Source organism: Pristiophorus japonicus, chromosome 14 (genome assembly GCF_044704955.1).
Source record: "Pristiophorus japonicus isolate sPriJap1 chromosome 14, sPriJap1.hap1, whole genome shotgun sequence".
In the NCBI taxonomy this organism is placed as follows: Eukaryota; Metazoa; Chordata; class Chondrichthyes; family Pristiophoridae; genus Pristiophorus; species Pristiophorus japonicus.
In genome coordinates, this window is record NC_091990.1 from 100,773,162 (window position 1) to 100,785,506 (window position 12,345).

General features: G+C 45.4%; 1 protein-coding gene across 4 annotated transcripts in view; it reads right to left on the reverse strand.

Moving 5' to 3' along the window:
- Positions 1 to 12,345, reverse strand: part of LOC139279999 (protein phosphatase 1 regulatory subunit 12A-like) — a 286,266-nt gene that overhangs the window by 158,077 nt on the left and 115,844 nt on the right. For all 4 annotated transcript variants that reach the window (XR_011596579.1, XM_070899408.1, XM_070899407.1 and 1 more), the window contains exon 3: positions 11,432 to 11,550. Coding sequence is in view for 3 of the 4 variants with exons in the window: in XM_070899408.1 (XP_070755509.1) it covers positions 11,432 to 11,550 (119 nt within the window). In the remaining variant the exon portion in view is untranslated. The remainder of the gene's footprint in view (positions 1 to 11,431; positions 11,551 to 12,345) is intronic.

A 12,345-nucleotide genomic window follows, 5' to 3' on the forward strand; every position in this document is an offset into this window, starting at 1 on the left:
CCAGCATGAATGGAGAGTTTCCTTACATCTCATGAGCTGGTCATACGTAATGTGCCTGGTAAGGACCTGACAAAGGCGGATGCTCCAATCACAAGCGCCATGTTAAAAGAGGCAACAATTCAGATCTGGATATTTGTGTATACTTGCTTGTTCTGAACCTACCAATAAGTGAAAATCACTGGCAGGGAACATTCAGCTACAACATGATGAACTATAGTCTTATTATGGAAGATGGCATGGAAATCGAAACATAGAAACATAGAAAATAGGTGCAGGAGTAGGCCATCCGGCCCTTCGAGCCTGCACCACCATTCAATAAGATCATGGCTGATCATTCACCTCAGTACCCTTTCCTGCTTTCTCTCCATACCCATTGATCCCTTTAGCCGTAAGGGCCATATCTAACTCCCTCTTGAATATATCCAATGAACTGGCATCAACAACTCTCTGCGGCAGGGAACTCCACAGGTTAACAACTCTCTAAGTGAAGAAGTTCCTCCTCATCTCAGTCCCAAATATCTTACCCCCTATCCTTAGACTGTGTCCCCTGGTTCTGGACTTACCCAACATCGGGAACAGTCTTCCTGCATCTAACCTGTCCAGCCCCGTCAGAATTTTATATGTTTCTATGAGATCCCCTCTCATCCTTCTAAACTCCACTGAATACGGGCCCAGTCAATCCAGTCTCTCCTCATATGTCAGTCCTGCCATCCCGGGAATCAGTCTGGTGAACCTTCGCTGCACTCCCTCAATAGCAAGAATGTCCTTCCTCAGATTAGAAGACCAAAACTGAACACAATATTCACCAAGGCCCTGTACAACTGCAGTAAGACTTCCCTGCTCCTATACTCAAATCCCCTTGCTATGAAGGCCAACATACTATTTGCCTTCTTCACCGCCTGCTGTACCTGCATGCCAACCTTCAATGACTGATGAACCATGACACCCAGGTCTCGCTGCACCTCCCCTTTTCCTAATCTGCCACCATTCAGATAATATTCTGCCTTCATGTTTTTGCCCCCAAAGTGGATAACCTCACATTTATCCACATTATACTGCATCTGCCATGTATTTGCCCATTCGCCTAACCTGTCAAAATCACCCTGCAGCCTCTGAGCATCCTCCTCACAGCTCACACTGCCACCAAGTTCAGTGTCATCTGCAAACTTGGAGATATTACACTCAATTCCATTATCTAAATCATTAATATATATTGTAAAGAGCTGGGGTCCCAGCACTGAGCACTGCGGCACTCCACTAGTCACTGCCTGCCATTCTGAAGAGGACCCATTAATCCTGACTCTCTGCTTCCTGTCTGCCAACCAGTTCTCTATCCACGTCAGTACATTACCCCCAATACCATGTTCTTTGATTTTGCACACCAATCTCTTGGTGTGGGACCTTGACAAAAACCTTTTGAAAGTCCAAATATACCATATCCACTGGTTCTCCGCTGTCCACTCTACGGGCCCAAGTTTCCACATGATTTGCGCCTGATTTTTAGGAGCAACTGGTGGAGAACAGACTATCTTAGAAATCGCAATTCTCCACATTTTTTTTTCTGCAGTTCTAGTGAGGTAGAACAGTTCTACTTTAGAACAGAATTTTTTCTTCAAAAGGGGGCGTGTCCGGCCACTGACGCCTGATTTCAAAGTTTCCACAGTGAAAACGTACTCCAAACTAAAGTAGAATGGAGCAAGTGAAGATTTTTGTAGAACTGAAAAAACCTGTTCTACTCATTAAAAAATCAGGCGCAGGTTACAAATTAGGCGCCCAGAACGAGGTGGGGGGGGAGGGGGGGGAAGGGAACTCATTAAATTCTACAATCAATCCTTATTTATACTTCTACAAATATTATACAAATAAATCCAACCTGAATAAACAGTTATAAGCAAAGAAAAGATTAAATAAACCATCTTCCTACCTGTGTGAAAGTGCTTCAGCCATCGTTCGAAGGAAACCGCCGTTTGTTGCCGTGCAGGGGAGGGAGGGGAAGGAGACAGCGGCTTGTTGCCGCGCAGGGGAGGGAGGGGAAGGAGACAGCGGCTTGTTGCCGCGCAGGGGAGGGAGGGGAAGGAGACAGTGAGAAGGGAAGCCTCAGTGCTGATGTGCTGATGGCAATGTGGTTTTATGAAAAAATGTTCAAAAATTAAACAGCTACAAAGAACTACAAAAATGGCCGAGTGCCAATGTTTTTTTTCACACTGAGCATGCGCGAACGCTCCAACGCGCACGCGCAGCGTTGCCAGCAGGAAAAAAACTAATTTAAATAGTACCCGCCCCCTCCCACTTACAAAATCGGCGCAAGTGTAGGCTCCGCCCCCCTGGGCGCCACGTCAAACAGACAAGGAGCTGCAGAGTGCTCGGGAATAGCGCGTTTTTTTTCTGGCACCGTTTTAGGCGCGAAAACGGGCGCCCAGCTTGGAGGGGCACCCGTTTTTTATCCTGTGGAAACTTGGAAGGCCAACATGCCATTTGCTTTCTTAACCGCCTGCTGTACCTGCATGCTAACCTTCAATGACTGATGTACCATGACACCCAGGTCTCGTTGCACCTTCCCTTTTCCTAATCTGTCACCATTCAGATAATAGTCTGTCTCTCTGTTTTTACCACCAAAGTGGATAACCTCACATTTATCCACATTATACTTCATCTGCCATGCATTTGCCCACTCACCTAACCTATCCAAGTCACTCTGCCGCCTAATATCATCCTCCTCGCAACTCACATTGCCACCCAACTTAGTGTCATCCGCAAATTTGGAGATACTACATTTAATTCCCTCGTCTAAATCATTAATGTACAATGTAAACAGCTGGGGCCCCAGCATAGAACCTTGCGGCACCCCACTAGTCACTGCCTGCCATTCTGAAAAGTCCCCATTTACTCCTACTCTTTGCTTCCTGTCTGACAACCAGTTCTCAATCCACGTCAGCACACTACCCCCAATCCCATGTGCTTTAACTTTTCACATTAATCTCTTGTGTGGGACCTTGTCGAAAGCCTTCTGAAAGTCCAAATATACCACATCAACTGGTTCTCCTTTGTCCACTTTACTGGAAACATCCTCAAAAAATTCCAGAAGATTTGTCAAGCATGATTTCCCTTTCACAAATCCATGCTGACTTGGACCCATCATGTCACCATTTTCCAGATGCACTGCTATGACATCCTTAATAATTGATTCCATCATTTTACCCACTACTGAGGTCAGGCTGACCGGTCTATAATTCCCTGTTTTCTCTCTCCCTCCTTTTTTAAAAAGTGGGGTTACATTGGCTACCCTCCACTCCATAGGAACTGATCCAGAGTCAATGGAATGTTGGAAAATGACTGTCAATGCATCCACTATTTCCAAGGCCACCTCCTTAAGTACTCTGGGATGCAGTCCATCAGGCCCTGGGGATTTATCGGCCTTCAATCCCATCAATTTCCCCAACACAATTTCCCGACTAATAAGGATTTCCCTCAGTTCCCCCTCCTTACTAGACCCTCTGACCCCTTTTATATCCGGAAGGTTGTTTGTATCCTCCTTAGTGAATACCGAACCAAAGTACTTGTTCAATTGGTCTGCCATTTCTTTGTTCCCCGTTATGACTTCCCCTGATTCTGACTGCAGGGGACCTATGTTTGTCTTTACTAACCTTTTTCTCTTTACATACCTATAGAAATTTTTGCAATCCGCCTTAATGTTCCCTGCAAGCTTCTTCTCGTACTCCATTTTCCCTGCCCTAATCAAACCCTTTGTCCTCCTCTGCTGAGTTCTAAATTTCTCCCAGTCCCCAGGTTCGCTGCTATTTCTGGCCAATTTGTATGCCACTTCCTTGGCTTTAATACTATCCCTGATTTCCCTAGATAGCCACGGTTGAGCCACCTTCCCTTTTTTATTTTTACGCCAGACAGGAATGTACAATTGTTGTAATTCATCCATGCAGTCTCTAAATGTCTGCCATTGCCCATCCACAGTCAACCCCCTACGTATCATTCGCCAATCTATTCTAGCCAATTCACGCCTCATACCTTCAAAGTTACCCTTCTTTAAGTTCTGGACCATGGTCTCTGAATTTACTGTTTCATTCTCCATCCTAATGCAGAATTCCACCATATTATGGTCACTCTTCCCCAAGGGGCCTCGCACAATGAGATTGCTAATTAATCCTCTCTCATTACACAACACCCAGTCTAAGATGGCCTCCCCCCTAGTTGGTTCCTCAACATATTGGTCTAGAAAACCATCCCTTATGCACTCCAGGAAATCCTCCTCCACCGTATTGCTTCCAGTTTGGCTAGCCCAATCTATGTGCATATTAAAGTCACCCATTATAACTGCTACACCTTTATTGCATGCACCCCTAATTTCCTGTTTGATGCCCTCCCCAACATCCCTATTACTGTTTGGAGGTCTGTACACAACTCCTACTAACGTTTTTTGTCCTTTGGTGTTCTGCAGCTCTACCCATATAGATTCCACATCATCCAAGCTAATGTCTTTCCTAACTATTGCATTAATCTCCTCTTTAACCAGCAATGCTACCCCACCTCCTTTTCCTTTTATTCTATCCTTCCTGAATGTTGAATACCCCTGAATGTTGAGTTCCCAGCCCTGATCATCCTGGAGCCACGTCGCCGTAATCCCAATCACATCATATTTGTTAACATCTATTTGCACAATTAATTCATCCACCTTATTGCGGATACTCCTTGCATTAAGACACAAAGCCTTCAGGCTTGTTTTTTTAACACCCTTTGTCCTTTTAGAATTTTGCTGTACAGTGGCCCTTTTTGTTCTTTGCCTTGGGTTTCTCTGCCCTCCACTTTTCCTCATCTCCTTTCTGTCTTTTGCTTTTGCCTCCTTTTTGTTTCCCTCTGTCTCCCTGCATTGGTTCCCATCCCCCTGCCATATTAGTTTAAATCCTCCCCAACAGCACTAGCAAACACTCCCCCTAGGACATTGGTTCCGGTCCTGCCCAGGTGCAGACCATCCGGTTTGTACTGGTCCCACCTCCCCCAGAACCGGTCCCAATGCCCCAGGAATTTGAATCCCTCCCTGCTGCACCACTGCTCAAGCCACGTATTCATCTGCACTATCCTGCGATTCCTACTCTGACTATCACGTGGCACTGGTAGCAATCCCGAGATTACTACTTTTGAGGTCCTACTTTTTAATTTAGCTCCTAGCTCCTTAAATTCGTTTCGTAGGACCTCATCCCTTTTTTTACCTATGTCGTTGGTACCAATGTGCACCACGACAACTGGCTGTTCTCCCTCCTATTTCAGAATGTCCTGCACCCAATTGATTCCAACATTTTCCCCACTGCTGATGTCAGGCTAATCGGTCTAGAATTACCCGTTTTCTCTCTACCTCCTTTGTTAAAAAGTGGTGTTACATTAGCAACCCTCCAGTCCATAGGAACTGATCCAGAGTCGATACACTGTTGGAAAGTTATCACCAATGCATCCACTATTTCTAGGACCACTTCCTTCAGTACTCTGGGATGTAGACTATCAGGCCCTGGGAATTTATCGGCCTTCAATCTCGTCAATTTCCCGCCTAATAAGGGATATCCTTCAGTTCCTCCTTCTCACTCGACCTTCGGTCCCCTAGTACATCCGGAAGGTCATTTGTGTCTTCCTTTGTGAAGGCAGAACCAAAGTACTTGTTCAATTGGTCTGCCATTTCTTTGTTCCCCATTATAAATTCACCCGAATCCGACTGCAAGGGACCTACGTTTGTCTTCACTAATCTTTTTGTCTTCACATATCTATGGAAGCTTTTGCAGTCATTTTTTATGTTTCCGGCAAGCTTCCTCTCATACTCTATTTTCCCCCTCTTAATTAAACCCTCTGCTGCATTCTAAATTTCTCCTAGTCCTCCGGAGCTTGCTACTTTTTCTGGCTAATTTGTATGCCTCTTGCTTGGATTTAACACTATCCTTAATTTCCCTTGTTAGCCACGGTTGAGCCACCTTCCCAGTTTTATTTTTACTCCAGACAGGGATGTACAATTGTTGAAGTTCATCCATATGGTCTTCAAAGGTTTGCCATTGCCTATCCACCGTCAACCCTTTAAGTATCATTTGCCAGTCTAATCTAGCCAATTCGCGCCTCATACCATCAAAGTTACCTTTCCTTAAGTTCAGGACCCTAGTTTCTGAATTAATTTTATCACTCTCCATCTTAATAAAGAATTCTACCTTATTATGGTCACTCTTCCCCAAGGGGCCTCACACAACAAGATTACTAATTAGTCCCTTCTCATTATACATCACCCAGTCTAGGATGGCCAGCTGTCTGGTTGGTTCCTTGACAAATTGGTCGAGAAAACCATCCCTAATACACTCCAGGAAATCCTCCTCCACCGCATTGCTACCAGTTTGGTTAGCCCAATCAATATGTAGATTAAAGTCGCCCATGATTACTGCTGTACCTTTATTGCACACATCCCTTATTTCTTATTTGATGCTGTCCCCAACCTCAAAACTACTATTTGTGGCCTGTACACAACTCCCACCAGCGTTTTCTGCCCTTTGGTATCCGTAGCTCCACCCATACCGATTCCACATCATCCAAGCTAATATCCTTCCTTACAATTGCATTAATTTCCTCTTTAACCAGCAACGCCACCCCGCCTCCTTTTCCTTTCTGTCTATCCTTCCTAAATGCTGAATACCCTTGGATGTTGAGTCCCCAGCCTTGGTCACCCTGAAGCCATGTCTCCGTGATGCTAATCACATCATATCCGTTAACTGCTATCTGCGCAGTTAATTCGTCCACCTTATTCTGAATGCTCCTCGCATTGAGGCACAGAGCCTTCAGGTTGTCTTTTTAACACACTTTGACCCTTTAGAATTCTGCTGTAAAGTGGCCCTTTTTGTTTTTTACCTTGTGTTTCTCTGCCCTCCACTTTTACTATTCTCCTTTCTATCTTTTGCTTCTGTCTCCATTTTATTCCCCTCTGTCTCCCTGCATAGGTTCCCATCCCCCTGCCATTTTAGTTTAACTCCTCCCAAACAGCACGTCCAAACACTCGCCCTATGACATTGGTTCCGATCCTGCCCAAGTGCAGACCGTCCGGTTTGTACTGGTCCCACCTCCCCCAGAACCGGTTCCAATGTCCCAGGAATTTGAATCCCCCCCTCCTGCACTACTGCTCAAGCCAGAGCAGAGTAAACTGGCAAGTAGACTGCAATTATACTGGGCCGCGAAAAGTGAATCATCGCAGCAAGATGAATTGCTCTCAAGAGGCACAGTGACTCTCCTGTCCTTGTAACCCAAGATATCGGTGGAAAGTATGCACTGGATTATCAAGGCATAGGGAAATGCGTGTGCTCAACAGGCTGTATGGTGGCCTGGCTAAACATAGAAAATAGGTGCAGGAGTAGGCCATTCGGCCCTTCGAGCCTGCATCGCCATTCAATGAGTTCATGGCTGAACATGCAACTTCAGTACCCCATTCTTGCTTTCTCGCCATACCCCTTGATCACCCTAGTAGTAAGAACTACATCTAACTCCTTTTTGAATATATTTAGTGAATTGGCTTCAACAACTTTCTGTGGTAGAGAATTCCACAGGTTCACCACTCTCTGGGTGAAGAAGTTTCTCCTCATCTCGGTCCTAAATAGCTTACCCCTTATCCTTAGACTGTGACTCCTGGTTCTGGACTTCCCCAACAAAGTAAACACTTTGCCATTATTGCTCAGATTAGTTGTTAAGAGAAAACAATAAATCCTGTTGATGAAATGATCTGCTCTGCCTGAAAGTTGGTCAGATCCATTCAGCTGTAAAGCTAACACTTACTGTCAACATTTCACATAACTACTGACTCGGATCATGTCACAAAATATTATGGAACATCTGAAATCAATATCTGCAGAGTTTAGGATTTGTTCACACTATAAGTAGCCCCAATAGTGAGTTGGAGAAAGCAGTGCATATGATAAATAACCTGCTCAGCAAATGTCAAGATCCATACATAGGTCTGCTATCATATCCCACACTAGCAAAAGGATACAGCCCTTCAGAACTGTTAATGAAGAGATAGTTAAGAGGAATGACCAGTGCTTCCACCATACCTGGTCATCTAAAGAGAAAAGGAGAAATGGTGAGGACGTGTCAAGTTAAGAGTTTCAATTCGCAATATTTAATGAGGGAGCAACCAAGAATGAACTTTAAATCTGGATAATGTACACTAGATGCAAAGAAGCTAGACGTCTAGACACTAGATATGTTGGACAATTAAACAACTAATGGGAAGAGGAGGCTCCATGAACATCCACATCCTCAGCGATGGCGGAGCCTAGCACGAGAGTGTAAAGACAAGGCTAAAGAATTTGCAACCATCATAGAAAAGGCTATGGGCCCCGGCAACATCCCAGCTATAGTGCTGAAGACTTATGCTCCAGAACTAGCCGCGCCTCTAGCCAAGCTGTTCCAGTACAGCTACCTGACAAAGTGGAACACTGCCAGGTATGTCTTGTCCACAAAAAGCAGGACAAATCCAATCCAGCCAATTACTGCCCCATCAGTCTACTCTCCATCAGTAGTAAAATGAGGAAGGTGTCGTCGACAGTGCTATCAAGCGGCATTTACTCACCAATAACCTGCTCACCGAAACTCTGTTTGGGTTCTGCCAGAACCACACAGCTCCAGACCTCATTACAGTCTTGGTCCAAACATGGTCAAAAAAGCTGAATTCCAGAGGTGAAGTGAGAGTGACTGCCCTCGACATCAAGGCACCATTTGACTGAGTGTGGCATCAAGAAGCCCTAATAAAATTGAAGTCAATGAATCAGGGGGGAACCTCTCCACTGGCTAGAGTCACATCTAGCACAAAGGAAGATGGCTGTGGCTGTTGGAAGTTAATCATCTCAGCCCCAGGGCATCGCTCAGGGCAGGGTCCTAGGCCCAAACATCTTCAGCTGCTTCATCAATGACCTTCCCATTGTCATAAGGTCAGAAGTGGTGATGTTCGCTGATGATTGCAGTGTTCAGTTCCAGCAGCAACTCCTCAGATAATGAAGCAGTCCGTGCCCGCATAAAGTTCTGGACAACATTCAGGTTTGTTAAGTGGCAAATTACATTTGTGTCACACAAGTGCCAGGCAAAGACCATCTCCAACAAGAGAAAGTCTGACCAACACTCCTTGACATTCAATGGCTTTACCATTGTCAAATTACCCACCATCAATATCCTGGGAGTCACCACTGACCAGAAACTTAACTGGATCAGCCATATAAATACTGTGGCAATAAGAGCAGGCCAGAGTCTAGGTATTCTCTGGCAAGTGACTCACCTCCTGATTCCTCAAAGCCTTTACACCATAGAAACATAGAAGCATAGAAAATAGGTGCAGGAGTAGGCCATTCGGCCCTTCTAGCCTGCACCGCCATTCAATGAGTTCATGGCTGATCATTCAACTTCAGTACCCCATTCCTGCTTTCTCGCCATACCCCTTGATCCCCCTAGTAGTAAGGACCTCATCTAACTCCTTTTTGAATATATTTAGTGAATTGGCCTCAACAACTTTCTGTGGTAGAGAATTCCACAGGTTCACCACTCTCTGGGTGAAGAAGTTCCTCCGCATCTCGGTCCTAAATGGCTAACCCCTTATCCTTAGACTGTGACCTCTGGTTCTGGACTTCCCCAACATTGGGAACATTCTTCCTGCATCTAACCTGTCTAACCCCGTCAGAATTTTAAATGTTTCTATGAGGTCCCCTCTCATTCTTCTGAACTCCAGTGAATACAAGCCCAGTTGATCCAGTCTTTCTTGATAGGTCAGTCCCGCCATCCCGGGAATCAGTCTGGTGAACCTTCGCTGCACTCCCTCAATAGCAAGAATGTCCTTCCTCAGGTTAGGAGACCAAAACTGTACACAATACTCCAGGTGTGGCCTCAGCAATGCCCTGTACAACTGTAGCAACACCTCCCTGCCCCTGTACTCAAATCCCCTTGCTATGAAGGCCAACATGCCATTTGCTTTCTTAACCGCCTGCTGCACCTGCATGCCAACCTTCAATGACTGATGTACCACGACACCCAGGTCTCTTTGCACCTTCCCTTTTCCTAATCTGTCACCGTTCAGATAATAGTCTGTCTCTCTGTTTTTACCACCAAAGTGGATAACATCACATTTATCCACATTATACTTCATCTGCCATGCATTTGCCCACTCACCTAACCTATCCAAGTCACTCTGCAGCCTCACAGCATCCTCCTCGCACCATCTACAAGTCAGGAATGTGATGGAATACTCTCCACTTGCCTGAACTAGTGCAGCTCCAACACTTAAGAAGCTCAACACCATCCAGGATAAAGCAGCCCGCTTGATTGGCACCCCATCCACCACCTTAAACATTCCCTCCCTCCACCACCAGCACACCGTGGCTGCAGTGTGTACCATCTACAAGATTCACTGCAGCAACTCGCCAAGGCTTCTTTGACAGAACCTCCCAAACCTGCGACCTCTACCACCTAGAAGGACAAGGGCAGCAGGCGCATGGGAAAACCACTATCTCCAAGTTCCACACCACCCTGACTTGGAAATATATCACCGCTCCTTCATCGTCGCTGGGTCAAAATACCGCAACTCCTTATCTAATCGCACTGTGGGAAATACCTGCACCACACGGACTGCAGCGGTTTAAGGTGACGGCTCACCACCACCTTCTCAAGGGCAACGAGAGATGGTCAATAAATGTCAGCGACGCCCACATCCCATGAATGCAAAGGAACAGTGTCACAGTAAACATGCAAAACTTAATACTTTGCTACTTGTTGCTGAGACAATCAGGATTCAGTCAAAATCTGTGCCAGAACCACCACCAATTGATATGGTTAGAGATTCTTACATCACTATTGCAGTTAGCAAAACATTTGACTGCTCTTCAGAGTAATTCATGGCACACAAAGCACTTGGAGAAAGAACGGAGAGAGGGTAAGGCTTTATATTAATGCAAGCATCTCTTTCTTTTATCCACTCTGGCACAGAGGTATACAATCACCACCATCACAGAGAAATTGTGAGCTAACTTACCTCGAAGTCATTTACCAAAATGGCTGCCTGGATTTGTGATGTACTTGGGCGAGGGGCATGAGGGTATGAAGGAGGCCATGGTGCAAGCTTGGAATAGTTACTGAATCCAACAGCCCAAGGAGTTGGATTAATGTCAGTTGACTACGCGCCCGAGAACTCAGCTGGTACAAAAATTGAGTAGCTGAGTCATAGAGAACAAAGAAGGTTCCAAGAACTTTTATTGTTCCTTTACACCAAACAGTTCTAAAGCCAATATTTTTGCCCACAGTTGGGAATGTGTCTCTCCAAGTTCATTTAGATAGTTTTTTTACCATTTAAATGAACTTGGAGAGACACATTCAATTGTGAAGCAATGACTTCTCACCAATGTCTTGCCTGATTACACGGAGCTCTTACCTTGCTTTTTAATGACCGCTTTCAGCAACTTCTCCATAGCTTCGCCTTGGGCAATGTCAATAGGCAGCTCCCCCTCACTGTTCACGGCTGCAACATTCGCCCGCTGTTTAATTAGATATCTATACAAGGAGCAAGCAGACACATTCAGAATCAACTGGATATCAGCCATCCCCCTGCCTAAACGCTGTGCCCTTCACAGGGTTGGCTTGAACTGCACTGCAGATGGGTTCACTCGACACTGATTGGAGCACTAACTGGGCTCAGCAAGATCACTGACCATTCTGAGGACTTGGTTCGGCTGCTATTAGATGATATTCAACAGTTGGATGGGCGAGAAGGTTCAGTTAGGTCTTACACTTAACAACAGATCTGATTGTTAAGTGGTTGACAACACTGAATGCCAGCTCTAACATTTCAACTCACCAGTCGCTAGAGAGTCCCAACTACATACCTACCTCTTTATTGGGGTCCCTATGGCAGGTCGACCTTTAAAGGGTTCTGACACGATCAGTTCCCTTTTTACTGGGTACACTCCTTATATCTGAGGGAGGTCACAACATTCAAAGAGCTTAAAACTGACAGCAATGGTGAGTACATGGCAAAGGGCATGCCCAGAGACTGCCACAAAAGTCATCTTATCTGAACTTTCTTTTAAAATGTACTGATGGGCTGTCTGCTCTTGTAACAGTAACAAAAGAGCACCAATTGGATTGTTTTTTTTGAGAGATCTATATTTGAGGTCCCATTATTCCAGTCGGACTCTGCTCTTCTGATGGATGCGGCCCAGTCTGGACCATCAGTGCTTCCCACTGACAGACATCTATCTGCAGAGGCGGTAGGGAAGATGCTGTATATAGGAGCCATCGCAGAGTTTAGATCCATAACTAAATACTACCCCATGTAATTGCATGGGA